The sequence below is a fragment of the Limulus polyphemus genome, unplaced genomic scaffold (assembly GCF_000517525.1).
Source record: "Limulus polyphemus unplaced genomic scaffold, Limulus_polyphemus-2.1.2 Scaffold319, whole genome shotgun sequence".
NCBI classification, from domain to species: Eukaryota; Metazoa; Arthropoda; class Merostomata; order Xiphosura; family Limulidae; genus Limulus; species Limulus polyphemus.
This window is the reverse complement of record NW_013665929.1, coordinates 314,807-332,450: the sequence shown is the minus strand read 5'-3', so window position 1 is coordinate 332,450 and position 17,644 is coordinate 314,807. Positions and strand designations below refer to the sequence as shown.

At 31.1% G+C, this 17,644-nt stretch overlaps 1 protein-coding gene across 4 annotated transcripts in view; it reads left to right on the top strand.

Annotated features, from left to right (window-relative positions):
• LOC106457342 (myotubularin-related protein 14-like) overlaps window positions 1-16,997 on the top strand; it is a 77,255-nt gene extending 60,258 nt beyond the window's left edge. The window contains exons 14-20 of one of the 4 annotated variants that reach the window (XM_022383231.1): window positions 2,187-2,251; window positions 7,517-7,575; window positions 8,891-9,026; window positions 10,188-10,265; window positions 11,920-12,180; window positions 14,847-14,960; window positions 15,775-16,997. In XM_022383231.1, coding sequence (XP_022238939.1) covers window positions 2,187-2,251; window positions 7,517-7,575; window positions 8,891-9,026; window positions 10,188-10,265; window positions 11,920-12,180; window positions 14,847-14,960; window positions 15,775-16,012 — 951 coding nt within the window. In that variant the 3' untranslated portion in view covers window positions 16,013-16,997. Of the gene's footprint in view, window positions 1-2,186; window positions 2,252-7,516; window positions 7,576-8,869; window positions 9,027-10,187; window positions 10,266-11,919; window positions 12,181-14,846; window positions 14,961-15,774 lie in introns of all 4 variants that reach the window. The other 3 variants (XM_022383229.1, XM_022383228.1, XM_022383232.1) reach the window with 3 other exon arrangements.
• The last annotated feature ends 647 nt before the right edge of the window (window positions 16,998-17,644 follow it).

Genomic DNA, 17,644 nt, shown 5'->3' with positions numbered 1-17,644 from the left:
GAAACACTTTAATATAAGTTTAACATAACAGCAAATGTACAAATTATGACAAAACCTTGTCGAAACATTGTACATTTGCTGTTATGTTAAACTTATATTAAAGTGTTTCTTCATTACCCATTCAAGCCGTCTCCAGCCATTATTTTAAATGTTTGTTATTAACTGTTTTTATTTTCATATGAATCACATTACCAGAAATAAAGATATAAGCTTTAAAAAAGTTGGATTATAATCTGACTGAGCTAATTACTTGCAGAATGTATTGTTATTTTAACTTTTTAACTGTAAATAAATTTAAATACTCTGTTATTATAGTTTGTCTCTTCTTTCATGTAAAAATCCTGAAAATTTGGTTACAGTGTTACACAGCTTACTTTTAAAAAGTTAAGTATTATCATATACTGTTGTAAAAATTAAATATTACAGCAACTAGTGTGGAGAAGTTAAACATTGTTACTTGTTAATATGATTTATGAATTTTGAATTCTATTCTTATTCATTCCTTAATGTTTTCAAGCTTTGTCAGATAAAGTTACAGCTATCAAAAATATTATTGTATTAAATAATTTGATGTTATTAAAAATTTTCTGTTGTTCGAATTGAAATTTAGGTTACATGAAGAAGGTTTTTACTTTGGTTAAACACTTGTTTGTCTAATAAGTAAAACATGTTTTTATTATTAATTTCCCTTGATTGATAACAAAGTGTTTGAGTAACTGTGTAGTTATAGATGTAACACAAGAGGCCAAACACTCGTAAACAAGGGGTGCTAGATTCCATTTAATGTATTAAAATGTATTTATTTTCTAACAACTAAAATCTTAACTATATTTCAAAAGTGAGTGAGGCAGACTTTTATGAAACTTTTCACTGCTTTATCTGCAGAAGAAAGGAAATATTTAACTGACAGTTTGCTTGTTTAGTGTTTCTATATGTTACATTCATTGACAATAGTTGAGGTGCTGCACACTGTCAAATGAATATCAGGCTTATGTCCATATTTTTGAAAGGATGATGTAATTATTGTTTTTTGATATAGGTAGTGATTCAACTTCATTTTCCTTAATGAAAATGATTGAGATTTCAATATTATGTTAGGGTACCATATAAAGAAAAACATAATATTAATGTTATTTTAAACAAGATTGGTAAATGTGATATGAAATATATGGCTATGCTAGTATTGGTGTTTATGACACATTAAATGTTTCATTTAGTCAGGAATTCAGTAGGTTTTTACTGATTGTTAAATGCCTATCAAGCTTCAAATAAAAAATGAATACTGGATAAGTTAACACCAGTTTTTGCATTTTGACTGTAAACTGATTTATAATAGCTTTAATGTGATAGTTTTACATATGATGGCTGGAAAGCATATTGTAGCATTCTGACAGATTGAAAAAGAAGGAATGAATAAATATATAAACAAATGCATTCATGTTATGTTGAAAAAATCGTTTTTTTTATATAAAATTACATGTAAGGTTTTTAATAATTGTTAGTTTACTGTGATGCTAAAGCTTCTGTTTTGGGAGGGGGTTGTAAAAGTTTTTACATTGGTGAGTAAGTTAGGAGGGTGGTTATAAGTTTTTACACTATTGAGTAAGTTATGTTGAGGATGTGATAAAACTACACTAGTAAGTTATGAGGAAGGGGTAAAGCTTTTTACACTAGTGAGTAAGCTATGAGGATGAATTTTGAGCAGTGCTTGTGGGTCTTTACTCCCCTTTAAACCATAATGTGTACAAACATATTGCATGCTCATAGTTAGTCATCATTTATAATGTCTTGATCTCCTGCATTTTGGAAAGTATATTATATTATCATTTTTGATCTAATCTCACTATTTAAATGTAGCATTACTAATATTTAATATAATTAAAGTGATACTCTAAAAAAAATTGTTTAATAAGCTCAAAATAGTAAGCAACTAGAAACTTCTGTGTTTTTAGTCCAAAATCAAGTTACAATATTTTCTTCAGACATTGAAGTACTTCCAGCACATCTCTAAATAAAGTAGTCCTTTTTTTTGTCCTTTCTTACTCAACTTTATTAGAAGACTAAGCTAAAACTTAAAACCAAAATATTTAAATATTTTGGAGATACAATTTTGTGTGTGTTTAAAGTGTATGAACATGTTTCTTCAAATTTATTATTTTTTGATATTAATCTTTTTTTAATTTCAGATTTTATTTTTCTGCTTCAATTTTTTGAAACATATTCAGTCTGAAGCCTTCTCTGCTCATAGTATGTAAGTATACTCTTCTGCTTTTAGATGTTATGTTTGAGTTTAAACTTTATCCTGCCTTTTTTAGTCTATCTGACATTGCTTGTAACTTAGGTTAACTGTGTAAAGCTTGAAAGTTTATTTTCAGCTTCTACTTAGTTAACTTGTAGATGCTGTTATGTTACATGTGACTTTTGTTATCACTCATAATTCTAAAATATGTTAGTTATCTTGGTGAGCTGTTAAATGATTTATATAACTATAATGAGCAAAGCATTATACTTATATTAAACTTTCACTACACATTGTTAACATAAAGGAACACTCTTCTGGTGTATTGAGTTATGACCTGATTTATTTATTCATAAGAAACACTTTGTTTCAAGTCTGTTGAGTTATGATCTGTATGTATCTGATTATAAGGAAGGCTGTTTGGATCTGTTGCATCATGACTTGTTCTATCTTAATGTAAAGAACATTTTATTTTAGTCTGTTGAGTTATGACCTGTTTGTACCTGATTGTAAAGAACACTTTATTTTATTTGGATCTATCTGTTTGCATCTGATTGTAAGAAACATTTTATTTGGGTCTGTTGAGTTGTGACTTGCAGGTTTCTAAGAAACTATTTGGATGTAATGAGTCATGGCCTGTTACATTTAGCTTGAAGGAAATTTTTTATATCTCGTATTTAATTTTCACCTGTTATAGTTGTAAGTAACGTGTTTCTGATGTGGATCAAATTGTTAATTGTAAGAAACTCTTTCTTCTGTCTGTTAAGTTTCAACTGTTGTATTGTAATAGCACATTTATATTGTTTGTTTATGTGTAATCATTACTTTGGTTGTTAATTACAAACAATATTTCAAACATTTAAAAGTATATTTGAATGGATAGTAGCAAGTTTTTGAATAATTTTTCTGCTGCTGTCTGTTACCCATTTTGTTACTTATGTTTTCCTGAAATATATGAAATCCATTTTGCCATGAAAGTAACCAACTAACCAAAAATACTGTTTACAATTATTACTATTTTCAATTTTTCCAACTATCCAAGACTCTTGAGAATAATCGGTTAGTTGAATGTAATTGATAAATGAGCCTGACAATTAGTTGATTAGCATATCCCACTAATTGCCCAGCTCTGAGTTCAAGTATGCTCAATAGTATTGTTAAAATTTTATCATTAACAATAATTCTATTAAGACAGTGTTTGATGTTTCCTTGTTTTATGTTCCTTTTTGTCACGTGATGTTTTGTTAATTTTAAGCTTCTGCAGTCTTTCTTTATAATTCTTTGACTAAAAGATTTATTTTGAAAATATGAACTATTATATTACTTATTAACTTTTCTTCCACTTAACTGTATCTTTTCCCTGTTTAGAATTTTTCATCTTGTTTTAAAAGGTACTTCATGCTGTTCACCCTTTGGAATTTTTGCATTCTCTAAGCATGTCATCATGAAGTCTGATTTTTATGTTGTAGTTCATGTTAGCAATTAATGTAGGACATTTGTTCATGATGCGCAGCTGTTGACCTCACTTATTGTTGATGTCACCATTCCTATTTTTTAGCATGTAGTTACTTGTTCAAATCCAATGGCAGGTGTAGGCAGTGGTTTGAAACAGACACTATTTTCTCTTTCTGTTGGTTCTTTCTTTCACAGAAATAAACATGTTTTGATGTTGTTTTTTTCTCTATGAATCTGCTCACATTCTGTTATCCACAGTTATCCTTCAGATTCTTGATTCAGTCTGACAGGTTATGGTATAACATAAATATTTCACAAAGATTTTCAGAGACTGGTTTCCAGATCTTTAGTTCACTACTTTTCACAAATTTGGGCATTTCAGTATATGAGATTTGTAAAAACAGAATTAATGTTGGCAACAACGTTAGATGGTCATTTGAGTGTTCAAATTTGAAATAAATACTGTTATATTTACTATAAATTTCAAGTTTGAGTAACATAGTACTTGTTGAATGGTGCTCTCTCTTTCGACAATGGAAACATTATAATTATGAAAGTCCATCCTACTATTCGTTTAAGAGTAGTCATGTAAGCAGTTAATCCTGGTGACTGGTTGATCTTCTTCTGGTTAGTTCTAAATTAGGGTATAGCTGTGCTTGAACTTTGAGGGGTATCTGATCTCACCATTTATCCTATTTGTCATGTAAGTTCTGTTTTAGCTGGAAATGCCAAATGCAGTGTGAACTTTTAAAGCAACTTATGTCTTGTATTTTTATCTTGTTAGCTAGATAATTTTCTGGACTTTGATTCATATGTTTTTTTACTCAAACACCTGCTGTTATAAATTGAGATAGTCTGATTGTTCTCTGTAGTATAAAAAATAAATTCAACTGAAGATCATATCAGTTTAGTATGTGTTGTAATTTTGTTATATTTATTTTTCTTGTTTTCTGGTTATGAAGATAAACCTTATGTTGGTTAAGTGTTAAAACATCTTCTGTTGAACTGGGAGTGCACGGAAAACAGCATACTCTGCTTGTAGTGAATGAGTTTAAATATGACTTGTATTCTGTTTTATTTTTATGGGATTTTAATGCTTCCATGATTTTCACTATTTTTGGAGTGTTCACTATTTTCAAATGTTTTAATGTAAAAATATATGTATAAATGCTCAGTAGATATTGGCAGACTAATTGGAGATGGCACTGTGTTACTAGTACTTTTGTCCTTAATTGTCTGACTTCCTTGTTTGGTGGTTGGACAGATAATGAAGGGCCTCCTATTTTGCCTCTCTTTTGGCTCATATTTTCTGTACAACTACTTTTTCGACCACATGTGTTACTCACTTATGTTTTCAGTCTCATATCAACTTGCTGGAATGGTTGTGTGTTTATCAAGCATATTCTTCTCTTCTGTTTTATCTCTTTGGTGCATAATTTTTTTTAAGAGTTTATTTGAATATGATTCTACATTTCTTTATATACATAAGAGTATGCTATTACTTTTCTTCTAACATGCCATGTATGAAAGTTTCTTTGTAACAGTCCTTTTGTTCTCATCTGGCTTTCATTGTTATTTTTAGACACACATGTGCCATATTCCTCTCTCTAGGTTTCATAATATTGGATTACTTTTCTGCTTCATCTGTATATTTTAGTTTCCTTTCTCTATCTGGATTCTCCTGTTATTCCAGAAATGTCTAGGCTTTACTGTGTGCTTCTTCATTAAATCTCTGACTAGGACTACTATATTTTTTCAAAATCCTGATTTTGCTTCCTTTGAACTTTAAATTTGCCTCATTTTTTATTATAGTATTTTTTTCTTAGGATACATTTTCTTTTGATACTTTTATCATGCTGATGTTTTTAAGCCATTGTTGCATATTCTACTCAGCTTTTTTTTTTTTTCGGATTGATTGCTCATTTTTCAAATCTCTCCTTGGTTTTTAAGAACTGGGTAATTAGGGAGGACTACTGGGTGTCTACCCCCATTATCTTCCTTCTCTTTTTTTAACTCCTGTTCATGTACTATGATACAACATAATGTGTGCTGAATTCCTACATTATCATTCTGAACTGGCAAGATGACTGTAACATCCTTCACCTATTGAATTAAGATCTTCCTCAAATCTTGATGAAGATTTGAGATGTAAAGATTCGATCATCTCTAATGAGATGTGACATCTGACTGTATCCCTTTATGCTGCTGTTTTGTATCAGTTGTAAGATATAGTCAGGAAAGCATGGGAACCTCTACCTCTAGTTAATTTGCTTCCACCATGTTACTCTATCCTGACTCTATTTTGACTGCTCTCCGTTGTTTTCCTGGAGGGTTTGAATTTAGAATTAGTGACCTTTTATTTTGCATGCTGTGTCTTACTGTTATTATCGTATTCCCAGTCTGGTGGTTTCTAGTAAAGAAGTTGCAGTTGCCACCAGGCTATGGATATGTTTTTAAGTTTGAATAAGATTATCATCTTTAAATCAGTGTATTGAAAATTGAATATGCTTTTTTCACTTGATAATGGACCACATTTCTCCATTGTCTCGCCACCATCAAGCAAAGTCAAATCAACAACTTCTGATGAAACCTGGAAAAGCAAGCAATCAAGCTCATGCTGAGTTCAGGCAGATAAGCATTAGCCAGCCAGGGCAGAGGGCATGATGATTGTAAGGAATAGAGCCTGTGTTCTCTGTAGGTGATCAGATTCCAAAAGTTCATGTCATGAAATAGAATGAACTATGCAGCAAGGTCAAACTCATAAGCTCTTCATTCTGGCACTTCCAGAAGCTTATTGGTGGCTCAGAAGCCAGAAACACTGTGATATCATTCATTTATGATGATGATGATGATGGTACCATATTCTGCAGGTGAAGACCAAGGCAAGGCCTTTATGCTTAGGTGAGTTAACCCATATGTGAAATTGATGTCATGAAAGAGAGGCTTAAGTTAGATCAATCTCTATGTGAGCTACCTCTACATGCTGTTATGGAAGCCATCTTTAGCTTGGGTGAAATATGCAGAACCATAACTACATCTAAAATTGAAGCTTCATGTCCAGATGTGTATTAATCTCTGCCTTTATGAACTTCACAGAAGCCAACCTGTTTAAGTTAGTTTTGGATTATCAACATAACTGGGCAACAGATAACAAACTGATGATTTACCAAATCTTTATCCAAACCCATGAAGGATCACTCTTGTTTTAAAAGCCATCAAATCATCATCCTACAAAATATCAATGGTAAGATCAAAGAAAAAGCTGTAGCTAGAAGGCTTAATTATCAGATTGAACCACTACTTTCATCATCATTAGGTGGATATTGCATTGGCAGAGAAACCTAGATTGGTGCTTCTAAATTTACAGCTGATATATGAGAAGGCTTTGAATTTGGTCATAACACCTGGAAATGGTAATGCTAGATTCCAAAATATTTGGTGGCCACCAAGAGACCAAAACTGTATCCATAATTTTGTTATTTTGTATGTTTTGTCTTTAGATATGCTAGTTTAAATAAATATTGAAGATAGGTTTATGTCATTTTGAAGCTGTTTGCAGAAGAAAAAGAAATTTGTCTACAGCCTGTTTTATCTATAGTTAATTACCATGTTGGTTTTATCACCACCTTTGTATCTTTTCTAAATAAGCTTGTAATTCTTAATGATGAACTCAGTTTCTCAAAATGTAAATGATTCATAAGTATGTATTTGAATGTTTTTTAATGTCAAAAACATTAAATCAAACAAAATTTAATAAGCTCAAGTATTGTATATTTGTAGTCAAGATTTGTCATTATAACCTATATGTTAATTTCTAAATAGAAAGAATCATCGAGTCACAAGAAATTTTTCAGATTGTCAGTTGGATGGAGTTTTATTAGGCAAGTTTTTTCTGATATTTTTTCCCAATGTATATATCAGAAGTGTTAAAGTATTACAGTTGTAGGGTATTTGTAGTTGTTGTTTTATCCAGTGTAGTACTGAATACTAATTTCAAATGTTTTTTGTTTAGGATCTTATCCAATACAGTAAAATATGAAGTATTACATTAAACATAAATATGCATGCATACATAAATAAAAGTGCAAGCAGTTTCCTTATTTCTATCTGCATCACCAACAGAAGTTCACAGATTTTAGATTACTTTATTGTAACCCGTAATACAAATTATGAGAATGTCTAGCAATATTGTAAACATATAAATACTTGATGTAATTTTGAACTTCTCAAAAAGCTGCATAGATTAAAAGTACAAGGATTTATGATGTTTGCCACCAAAACCTGTGTTTAATACTTGTGGTAGAATTACACTAAGCTGCAAGAGTTTTTGTATGTACCTAATCTTCACAATAAAATTACATTAGGCTGTAAGTGTTTTTGTTTCCAACTACTTTTAATTTACCTGTTATGGATTGTGAAACAGAGATGCTTAAACATCATGTTTTAGATGCATCGTTTTGTCAACCACATGTTACATTTCAGGAGATCTTTAGTATCAGAACTCAATACCTGGACTGGACTGTGATAACTTAGAGTGAGAAGAAAAAAATTGCAGTCTATCTTGATTTATTTACTAATATTAGGCTGACTGGTTTACTCAATTACAAGAATTGTAAGAATTTAATTTTCATTTCAAACTGTTTGTCTGCATTTATGGAATTGTTTCAGAAACAAGGTACAATGAAAATTTCATATTTTCAACTATTAGAATACAGATCCCCAACCTACTACAGATCACCCGACCAGTTTATCATTTTGACCTTTTATATCATTGATAGCCAATCTTTGACATACCATTCCTCTAGTATATCAAGGTAATTGGGAAATAGCAAGATATAAGTTTATTGGCCCATCAGCTATTATGGTCCTTGATTACTACCGCTAATGAAGTGAGTTAAAATAATTACAATGTTGATTTAGTGGAACATTATGTTAACAAATAGGAATTTAATATATATCCTAAATAAAAATATCCTAAATATCCTAAATATATATCCTGCATTTTTTAAATATTCAGTTGTTTTGTTTTTTGTATGTTTTAAATTGATATACTTTTGGTTGAGCTTTATTTTACAGCTAGTAGCATACCCTGTAACAATTAAATTAAAACTTAACACTAGGCCTTAACTAAAAAAGTCCTGGACAATATACAGTGAGCATAATCTGTTTATTCAGAAGAAGACCATCTTCGTATAGGAGGACGAGGAAGTAACACCAGCCTTAGCAGCAGTTGTAGTTCCATTAGCAGTCGAACCCATGATAGTAATCCGCCAACATACTTTACAACACTGAGCCAAGAGCCCACAGAAGACTCAAACATTCAGCCAAATGTGTAAGTGGAAATACAGTTGTGAATGTTGTTGGTGTCCTATTGAAACTTATGAGGCATAATAATATCATTCACTTGGGATAAAGTTAATGCTTTATTTTTGTATTGTGGAGTTTTCTTGTACTTTCGTAAAGTGATGCTGATGGTTTAATGGACTGAAAGTTACAAGTTGTTCAGTATTTTAGACTGATATTTAAAATTAATTATGAATTTAATGTTTTCAACTGATTAAATAGTATGGTTTTAACCTGTTGTAGACTAGTTATTAAAGACTGCAATATTGTAAGATTTAAAAAAACAGTGATTAAAATTGTAAAATTACACAGTATAATTGCTTGTACATTTTTCAACAGAACTTTATACAGTTAAAACCAAGCTAACAAGGTTTATAAAGAAGAAGGATGTTTTAACATGAGAATGTTCAAACATTGGAACAAAGTTGTGTTCAGGTTGTTATGGCAATAAGTCTTCATTACAACAACTTTATCCAGAATTTGTTAATGTTAACAGGACCACTGTTACAGTTTAGAGCCAGCCTATATAATACCTGTAGGTTCTTGACAGTTATAATCTTTTTGGGTTAGTATAAGATATAAATTTCATTCCGTTTAGTATTGTATGACCTGATTCAAACTGGTGAATTGTTGAAGCAGGATTTTCACATTCTCTTCTGTACATGTGATCCTAATTTGTAACTTTCAAGGTCTTTGTCCAATGGATTTCTTTCTACATTCACATGACATACAACTTAGATAGTCCTTGTTTTTGTTCATCGCTTTCTTGCTGTAAGCTCGGTTTTTAAGTTGTATGTGATGAAGAAAGTCTAAGGTTCTGTTGAAAAAATATTTTCAAGTAGTACAAAAAATGTACAATAAAAATTAATATTGTGCAATTTTGCAATATGAAGTGCACAATGTGCTTCCCTATGCAAGCAGGAACAGAGTTAATCCTGATTTATACTGATTATTAAAGATAATCCTAACTTTTTTTAGACTGATTTTCTAGTATGACATTATCACTGCTCAGACACTTCAACATATCTGGATAACTTGAGTGCTAAATAGGGTGTGTAACTTAATAAAAACACTAGCGTTTGTGCATTCTAATGGAGTAATTTGTTGCACATTTTTCCAAAGGTACTCACTATTTTACTATCATTTCCAGTCCTGAAAGAACTATGCCATTGTATGAACATCTTCTGGCTTACAAGACTATTGTGCTTCAGTATAAAAGAAATAAAAGGCAGGATATACTTAATTATACTTGTCATAAGACATTAGTATTAGGCTTATTATATTTTTAACACTACATTCTTTATTTATACCATTAGGGATTTTCAAGATTAGAAGAATGTGTATAATAATAGTATTTCAATCACACTGTGTTTGCCATATCCATTACCAACAATGTGTTTTGTTAAATCCAGAGCTCATCAGGCCAGCTGGGACACAACAAACACAGTAGTTGTCAGAACAGTATTTGTATAAGCCATTTGTTACAACAACAATTGTTATGATGTGAGTGCCTTTTACAACCTGGGAAAGCATAATTATAATTAATAGCACTTGCCATAAGACATTAGTGTTAGGCCTGTTATATTTTTAACACTACATTCTTTATTTAGTCTCATAGGGATTTTCAAGAATTAGAAGAGAGTATAATAAATAATATTTCAACCACACTGTGTTCAACATATCCATTGCTGATGACACATTTTGCTCAATCCTGAGCTCATATTGTTGACTGGTACACAACAGACACAGTAGTGGTTGGAACACTATTTATATAAGCTATTTATTACAACAATAATTGTTATGGTGTGACTGCCTTTTCCAAGGATATACTGTACATTTAGTAAGTTCTTAGGCTTACGTTGTGCTACATGTAGAACTCTGCTTACTACAGGGATGAGATTTGGCTGCCCTTTGGTGGTTTTGTGCCATTTTCTGTTGTCAAATTAGCCATTTACCAAGTTCATCAAATCCATTATCAAGTGAGGAAAGTGTTGGGTGTGTATGGGAGAAAATACTAGTACTTTAAGGCTCAGTCTGAGATTGCCTTGTTTACTTTGATGTCTATGCCAAAACTGAAATAGATGTATGAGGTCCTTTCTGTCTGGCTGATTGGTGGATAGCTGATCAATTGTAAAACATCTTTTGAAACCAAATGTATCCAAACACCTTGGAAATGCACAAACTCCTTAAAGTGCAATGGTGAATTATTGAAAAGGATAAGCTTAGAGGTAGGCTTTAAATTTTTGTGCCATCTGCCTTAATGGTGTGTACTTTTTGCCCATTTGTTTAAATTTACATAGAATAGACATTTTTCTTTCATTGGACATCATTTTTATGTACAAATTCATTTAGATGGTGCATAAATTTGTCAGAAATAGACATGATCCATTGAATATTGGGAGGCATATGGCAAAATTCTCAAAATTGTTTTCAGTAATTAAGAAATTTTTGTTACAGATAAAAAACATCTTACAAATGGATTGAATATCACAAATTCAGAATTGTTCTCAGTCTTATAAATTATATGTATTTCATAAATTATCATTTTGCATTTTATCCAGTCTTGTCACATATTACAGTACAGTCTTACAAGTCTTTCACAATTATTTAATTTTTACATTAAAAATCCTAAGATTTCAAGTTCTTGAAAAAGAAAATTGCATAAGAAGCTTTAAATTTTTTTTATTTTAGCACAAAGTACATTAATCTGTATTATCTGAGATAAGAATGACAGAGAAACTGATAACTTGTTGTAATGATATTTATATATTTGATGATATCCAGCAAGTCAAGTTTGTATCATGGCAGTCAAAAATAGGTGTGATAAGAAAAAAATTATCTGATACTGTTTAAGGAACTTTATTAATTTTATTTTTCTCAAGGAACATTCCCTACAATCCTCAGCTTACATGGCCTTTTCCTGGACATTCATATAAAATGGAAGAGCTTCCAGAAGTTATTAATGGTACCCCTCCAACTTTGACAAATAGTAGAGATGGTTCTTATCCTATAAATGGAAACAGTCCTCATTCCAATCACATGTTGGGTCCACTATCCCCTGTTTTTTCAAGCACTAGTCCTGTAGCTGTTCCTAATAATAAACGTGAAAGGTCTGAAAGTACATCGTCAGCTGGCTGTGGAAGGTAAGAGCAGCTGTAAATATTGACAGCAGTATTATAGACTTACATATTTTTTATTACTTCCAACACAATTTTTTTTATCAAGTATGAATAATGGAATAAGTATAGTTAAGCTACTGCTAAACATGATTTAACCCTTAGCAGCATATGTAATTAAATTATATTTATAACAAACACTATTATTTGACTTAGCCGATGTACCTGTTTAATGCTCAGGGAAAACATAAGGACCCCCAGAGAGTAACATGGGGGGGTAGTAGATCGAAACACTGACCACCCTGTCTCACTCCTTAGGGGGCTGTAAAGGTTCATGCCAAGTTTGGTTGAGATTGGTCAAAAACTGAAGATGTGAGAAAGGCATATACATTGATAGAATACCCCTTGGTAGTGACATGGGGACATCAGATTCAAACACCCCTTCCCCTCCATATCACTCCTCAAAGTGCCTCCAAAGTTTAGAAGAGATAATAATATATAACAAAGGGAATGCAAAGATGGTCTCTGGGGTTACATATGGGGATCTGGTCCAGATGCTGACCCTCCCATATGTCACTCCCAGCAAGGCCATAAGGGTGCACAGGTACATGCATGAAATGCAGATAGAGAGAGAGAGAAAATCTCACCCAAAGAATGACATGCAAGGTCAGACTCAATGTCTTGTGACACTCTCTTGTGGGTGGACACACAGACAAACAGTGGCTCCACTGGAATAGAATGAGGGGACTCAAAATTATGACCACCATGAAACTCCTTTGGGTGAATGCCAAGTATGGTTGAGATCAAACCAAAGGGTCAAAAACTATAAGGATGATAGAGTGGTCATACAGACAACACATCTGTTTTAAATATGTCTATTAGCTACATAGCAGATGTAATTTTCTTTTGGGGTGAATGTACTTAAATTTATAAAAAATTGTTGTGCTGCAGTATTTTTATGATGTAATGAATAAATTCTGGATATGAGCAAAAATATGCAGTCCCAGTGTTTTACTACTACAAAAACATGTTGAAATGAAGTTCATACTCCTTGATGAACAGGATCTGGGAACTTTGTCAGTGCTTCTTGAATGATTAAATAATGGAATGCTTTGAGTATGACTGAAGACTACAGACAAATGAATTTACATTTCTACACTTTAGAGTTGATTGACAGTTTAATTAAAAAATATATCTGTATTCTGGTCTTTTAGGTTCATGGGTATATATATATATATATTTTTTTTAAATGTGACTTTCTTGTAGAAGGCCTAGAGATGTCCTTCTTCAGGATAATAGTAAGACAACCATTTGTTTTAGTTAGGTTTTGAAGTATAGTTGTTGTATGTATGTGTAGCAAATGAAAAATTATAACAATTTTAGGCTCAGAGAGAACTTGATATTATTACTGGTATTGTTAAAAGGCAACCTTGTTTTGTAAAAGATCAGTTGTTTTCCAAACATAATATTTTGTAACAGTAAAAAAAAACATGTTAGAAATATAAAGCATTAGGCATTACTTATTAAATAACACCAAAACAAAAATGTCTGAGGAAATATCAGAAATTAAACTGTAGGATTTAGATAAACAGCATATTGTATATAAAGTAAAGCATTGTATATAACAGGGTTTTCTCAAACCTTTTGCACCTCAAGGCTCACTTAGTTGTATAGTACGACGGTAAATGTCTGTATATGCAGTTGATGACCCAATTAGTTTAGGACAATCACTCTGCCCACCAGTTGAAAATTGCTGGTATAGAATATAAATAGGTAATGAAAATTTTTTAGTTTGGAGTATTTTATGTTCAAGATAGGATGATATGACTCCTTTACTATTTTGTGTAGAGGTATTTATTCTAAGGAAAAAGATCATTTCAAGAATGGTTAGGAACACTTTGTGGCAATATTTGATAATCAATAAAGCTTTCTGGAGATTATTCCACATGTGTGAAATCATTATAAAGTATAAAAGATGTGGTATATATGTTTAATAGTGATTAATTTTAAGAAAGTGAATTCAAACACTCAGTTTTGTTGTGCCAAAAACTGCAAACATTTTCATACTTTTTAATATAATTTAAATCTAGGTGTTATGTAACTGTAGATATTTATTTTGCTATCAGTCTTCACATATTTAAGGCCAATATTCTTGTTTTTAGCTGGAACAAGTGTAGCACAGTGGTTAGCATTCTTGGACTTTGGAGCTGAAGTTCTGTGGTTTGCATTCTGTTACTGCCCCCAAAGAAATTGAGCTTTGCACACTTTGGGGCTTTGGATGCATTATAAGAGTGATAGCCAAATTTAGCTATTTGGTCTGACAAGATTAGCCCAAGAACTGGCATTAGGTGTGTTGATTAGCTGCTTTCCCTCTGATATTAGTTCAAAATTAAGGAAGGCTAGTGCAGATAGCCCACATTTAGTTTTGCATCAAATCCAACGAACAAAAAACTTTTTATCAGCCAAGAAATTTGGGAATATTACAGGTTGTCCTCACAAAACTGCATGACCATTTGTTTAATAAACATGTCATACCTCTTGTTTATAATTCTTTTAACTAATCATTAGGCTTAAGTTTATCAAATAATTGTACTTTTATTTTTTTATTGCTAAAATAATACTGGTGTATAACCTTTTTCTTTTAGGAATTAAAGTTAAATTTGTTTTATATCATTGTTTTTTCTGTATTTTAGCTGGCAGATAATATCAGGAACAGGAAGTATACGAGGCTCAGAGTCAACTAGGGGTTCAGTCAGTTCTCCAACTTGGGAGCTTAATAGAAACTCGTCAAGTAGTAAAGGAAGCTCGTAAGTAAACAAATGTACTATCAGTTCCATGTATTAAATTACAGCAATGAACTTGTAGAAACCTTTCATTTTCTGAAGTCACACAATTCTTAAGTTACCTTTTTTTACACTGTTTTTGTGATATTAAAAAAGAGGTATTGTTTCAAAATAAGGTATTTTCTATGAGCAAATAATTATCTGTTGATAATGAAACCAAATAAGTAATGGTCAAGTCTGTTGTATGAAAGATATCTTTAACTATTAAATCTATCCTAAACTTTTCTTGAGCAAGTAAAATTTTATAACTTCATTATTAAGTAATGCAGCAGTTGTAAATAAGCTTAAAAATGCCTATTCAAAATTTTATAATGACAACATTTTTTTCCTTGGGGAGTTAGAGGGCAGATATATTAAACATTCAATAAAATAATGATGATGCTTAAGCATGCCAATATCTTCATCTTTTAATTTTTTGTCCTGTAGCACATTTAAAGGACTATTTTCTTTTAATAAAACAAAATTACTGTTTTTCTTCATTACACTGTTCCTTTGTTCTTGCAAGTTAGAATCACAAGCTGTTAGGCTTTTTCTTTATAAATAATTAGAACAAATGCTAAAAGTTAATCAAATGAAACTAGCAATGTATTATTAGCTAATTTATTTTTGGAATTTTACACAAAGAAATTCAAAAGTAGGTCTAACAGAGAAATTTGAATTCATAGATAACATTTATATAGTTTTTGAAGATAAACAAAGAAATGCATGTCTTAATGTTAAAATAACTTAGAGATTAATTAAACATAAGTTGTACAAGAAGCTTTTATTTTTAATGTAGTTGTCAAGAGTTGCATGAAAATCCTGACAAATCTCCTTGCTCAACATGGTCGAAATCACAACTCCTAAAGAAACGCAGAGAAAACTTGAATGATGTTAGGTCCATTTTCTGCCGTACTTATGCAAATGGTATAGGATTTAACTGTCGAAATGGTACCGAAGCCAGTGGACTCTCTAACTTATTGGATCAGCTTGTAGGAAAAGTAGGAATACGATCTGGAAAAACATACAGTGTCTGATCTTAAATGCACTCTAATAAAGACGCTTGATAAAACATGACAGTGGAAATGATTGGAATCTTGAATTACTGGTACCTGATAGTTGGGGCGTGCCAATGAAGGTGCTAATTTGAAACCTTGTTCCTTTGCACGTGTTTTTGGTTTTGTGTGAACCTTCTCCAGTGATGCATATAGTATTTTCTAATTGTTGGTGATGGTTTTGAAAGTGCTCACATTAAAAAATGAACACCAGAAATGAATTTCATTTTGTGGTTTTCTAACAGAAAACTGTTGATAAATTCTTAAGTGACCATAATCCGTTTTTTTTTTAATGTGAAGGTCAATCTGATTAAAAAATATGCATTAGCTTTGGATTTTTTTGTTTGTAGATACAAAGTTGTGGCTACTTTCTGACCTATTTTGTGGTTAGGAATATATATATATTCATTAAATCATACAAAGAATGATGTTTTAAGTTGCATATTTTCATATTATGTTTGTGCAGTTGCATAATTTTGCCTTCGAGATTATCTAATGTTGGTCATTAGGTTTAAAGTTTGCAAAAATGTTTTAAATTGTTTATTCTAACAATTTTACATGTATAAACATTGTTAAAGAATTTATTTTTCATGATATATTTCTTCAGAGTCACATATACGTATGTGTCCTAGAGTTCATAGTTTCTGGGATTTCTCAATTAATGGGACAGGTTTTGTATTTAAATTTACCATGTATAAAAATCACATTGAAACAAGTAACATTCTGTCTAAAATTTGAGTCTGGAAATTTGTAGGAAGAGGTTGTTTTTTATTATATCTGGTCTGTTGAACACTGTCATGGGGAAATTAACTGTTATTGTGGAAGGAGAAATATTTAAAGTTGAAATGTCTGTTACAAAGTTATATGTTAACCTTAAGACTAATTTATAAAAGGTGATCAAACACTCAAATAGTATTCAACAAATAATGAGGCATAGAACATTTCCAATAAACAGGAAAAGAAAATGCTTATGTTTGAACTTGTCTTTTCTTTTTGCATTTGTTACATTTTTAGGTTACATAGCACCAAAATGTAAGGTATTGCAGAGTTGGATGTTTGACTGGTCAGAATAAAAATTGGATAATTTATGAGTCAGATAATCAATTTGAATAAAGTATTAGCTAATTTTTATGATCATGGAAATATTAGTGAGCATTAAAAACTGTATTTTTGAAAGCTTCTAGGCTTCTCAAATCTCAACCTGTTATTTAGAAATGAAATAAAAGTATGTGTTTGTGTATAATTTTTTAAATTATAACTAAATGTTCAATACCAAACATGGTAAAAATGTTGTCTATCTTATCTTCACATGTATTCTAATTTGTCTTCTAATTTTCAACAACTTGGAATCTTAGTTGTACAAATATCATCAGCAATCCGTTGGTCAAGCGTTTTCTTTTATCAGATAACGTTTCATCCATTAATCCAGCAATACCAACTAGATGTGTCCTTGTGGCACTAGAATTTCCCATCTGGAAAATTCTCAAACAACATAACTTGCACTGCAACACAATTCGAAAATAATTAATATTTGAACCAATAACCACAGAGTTCAGGAGAGATCTAACCAATCAAAATATCATTCTAACACACATCAATCAAAAATAATCAAGC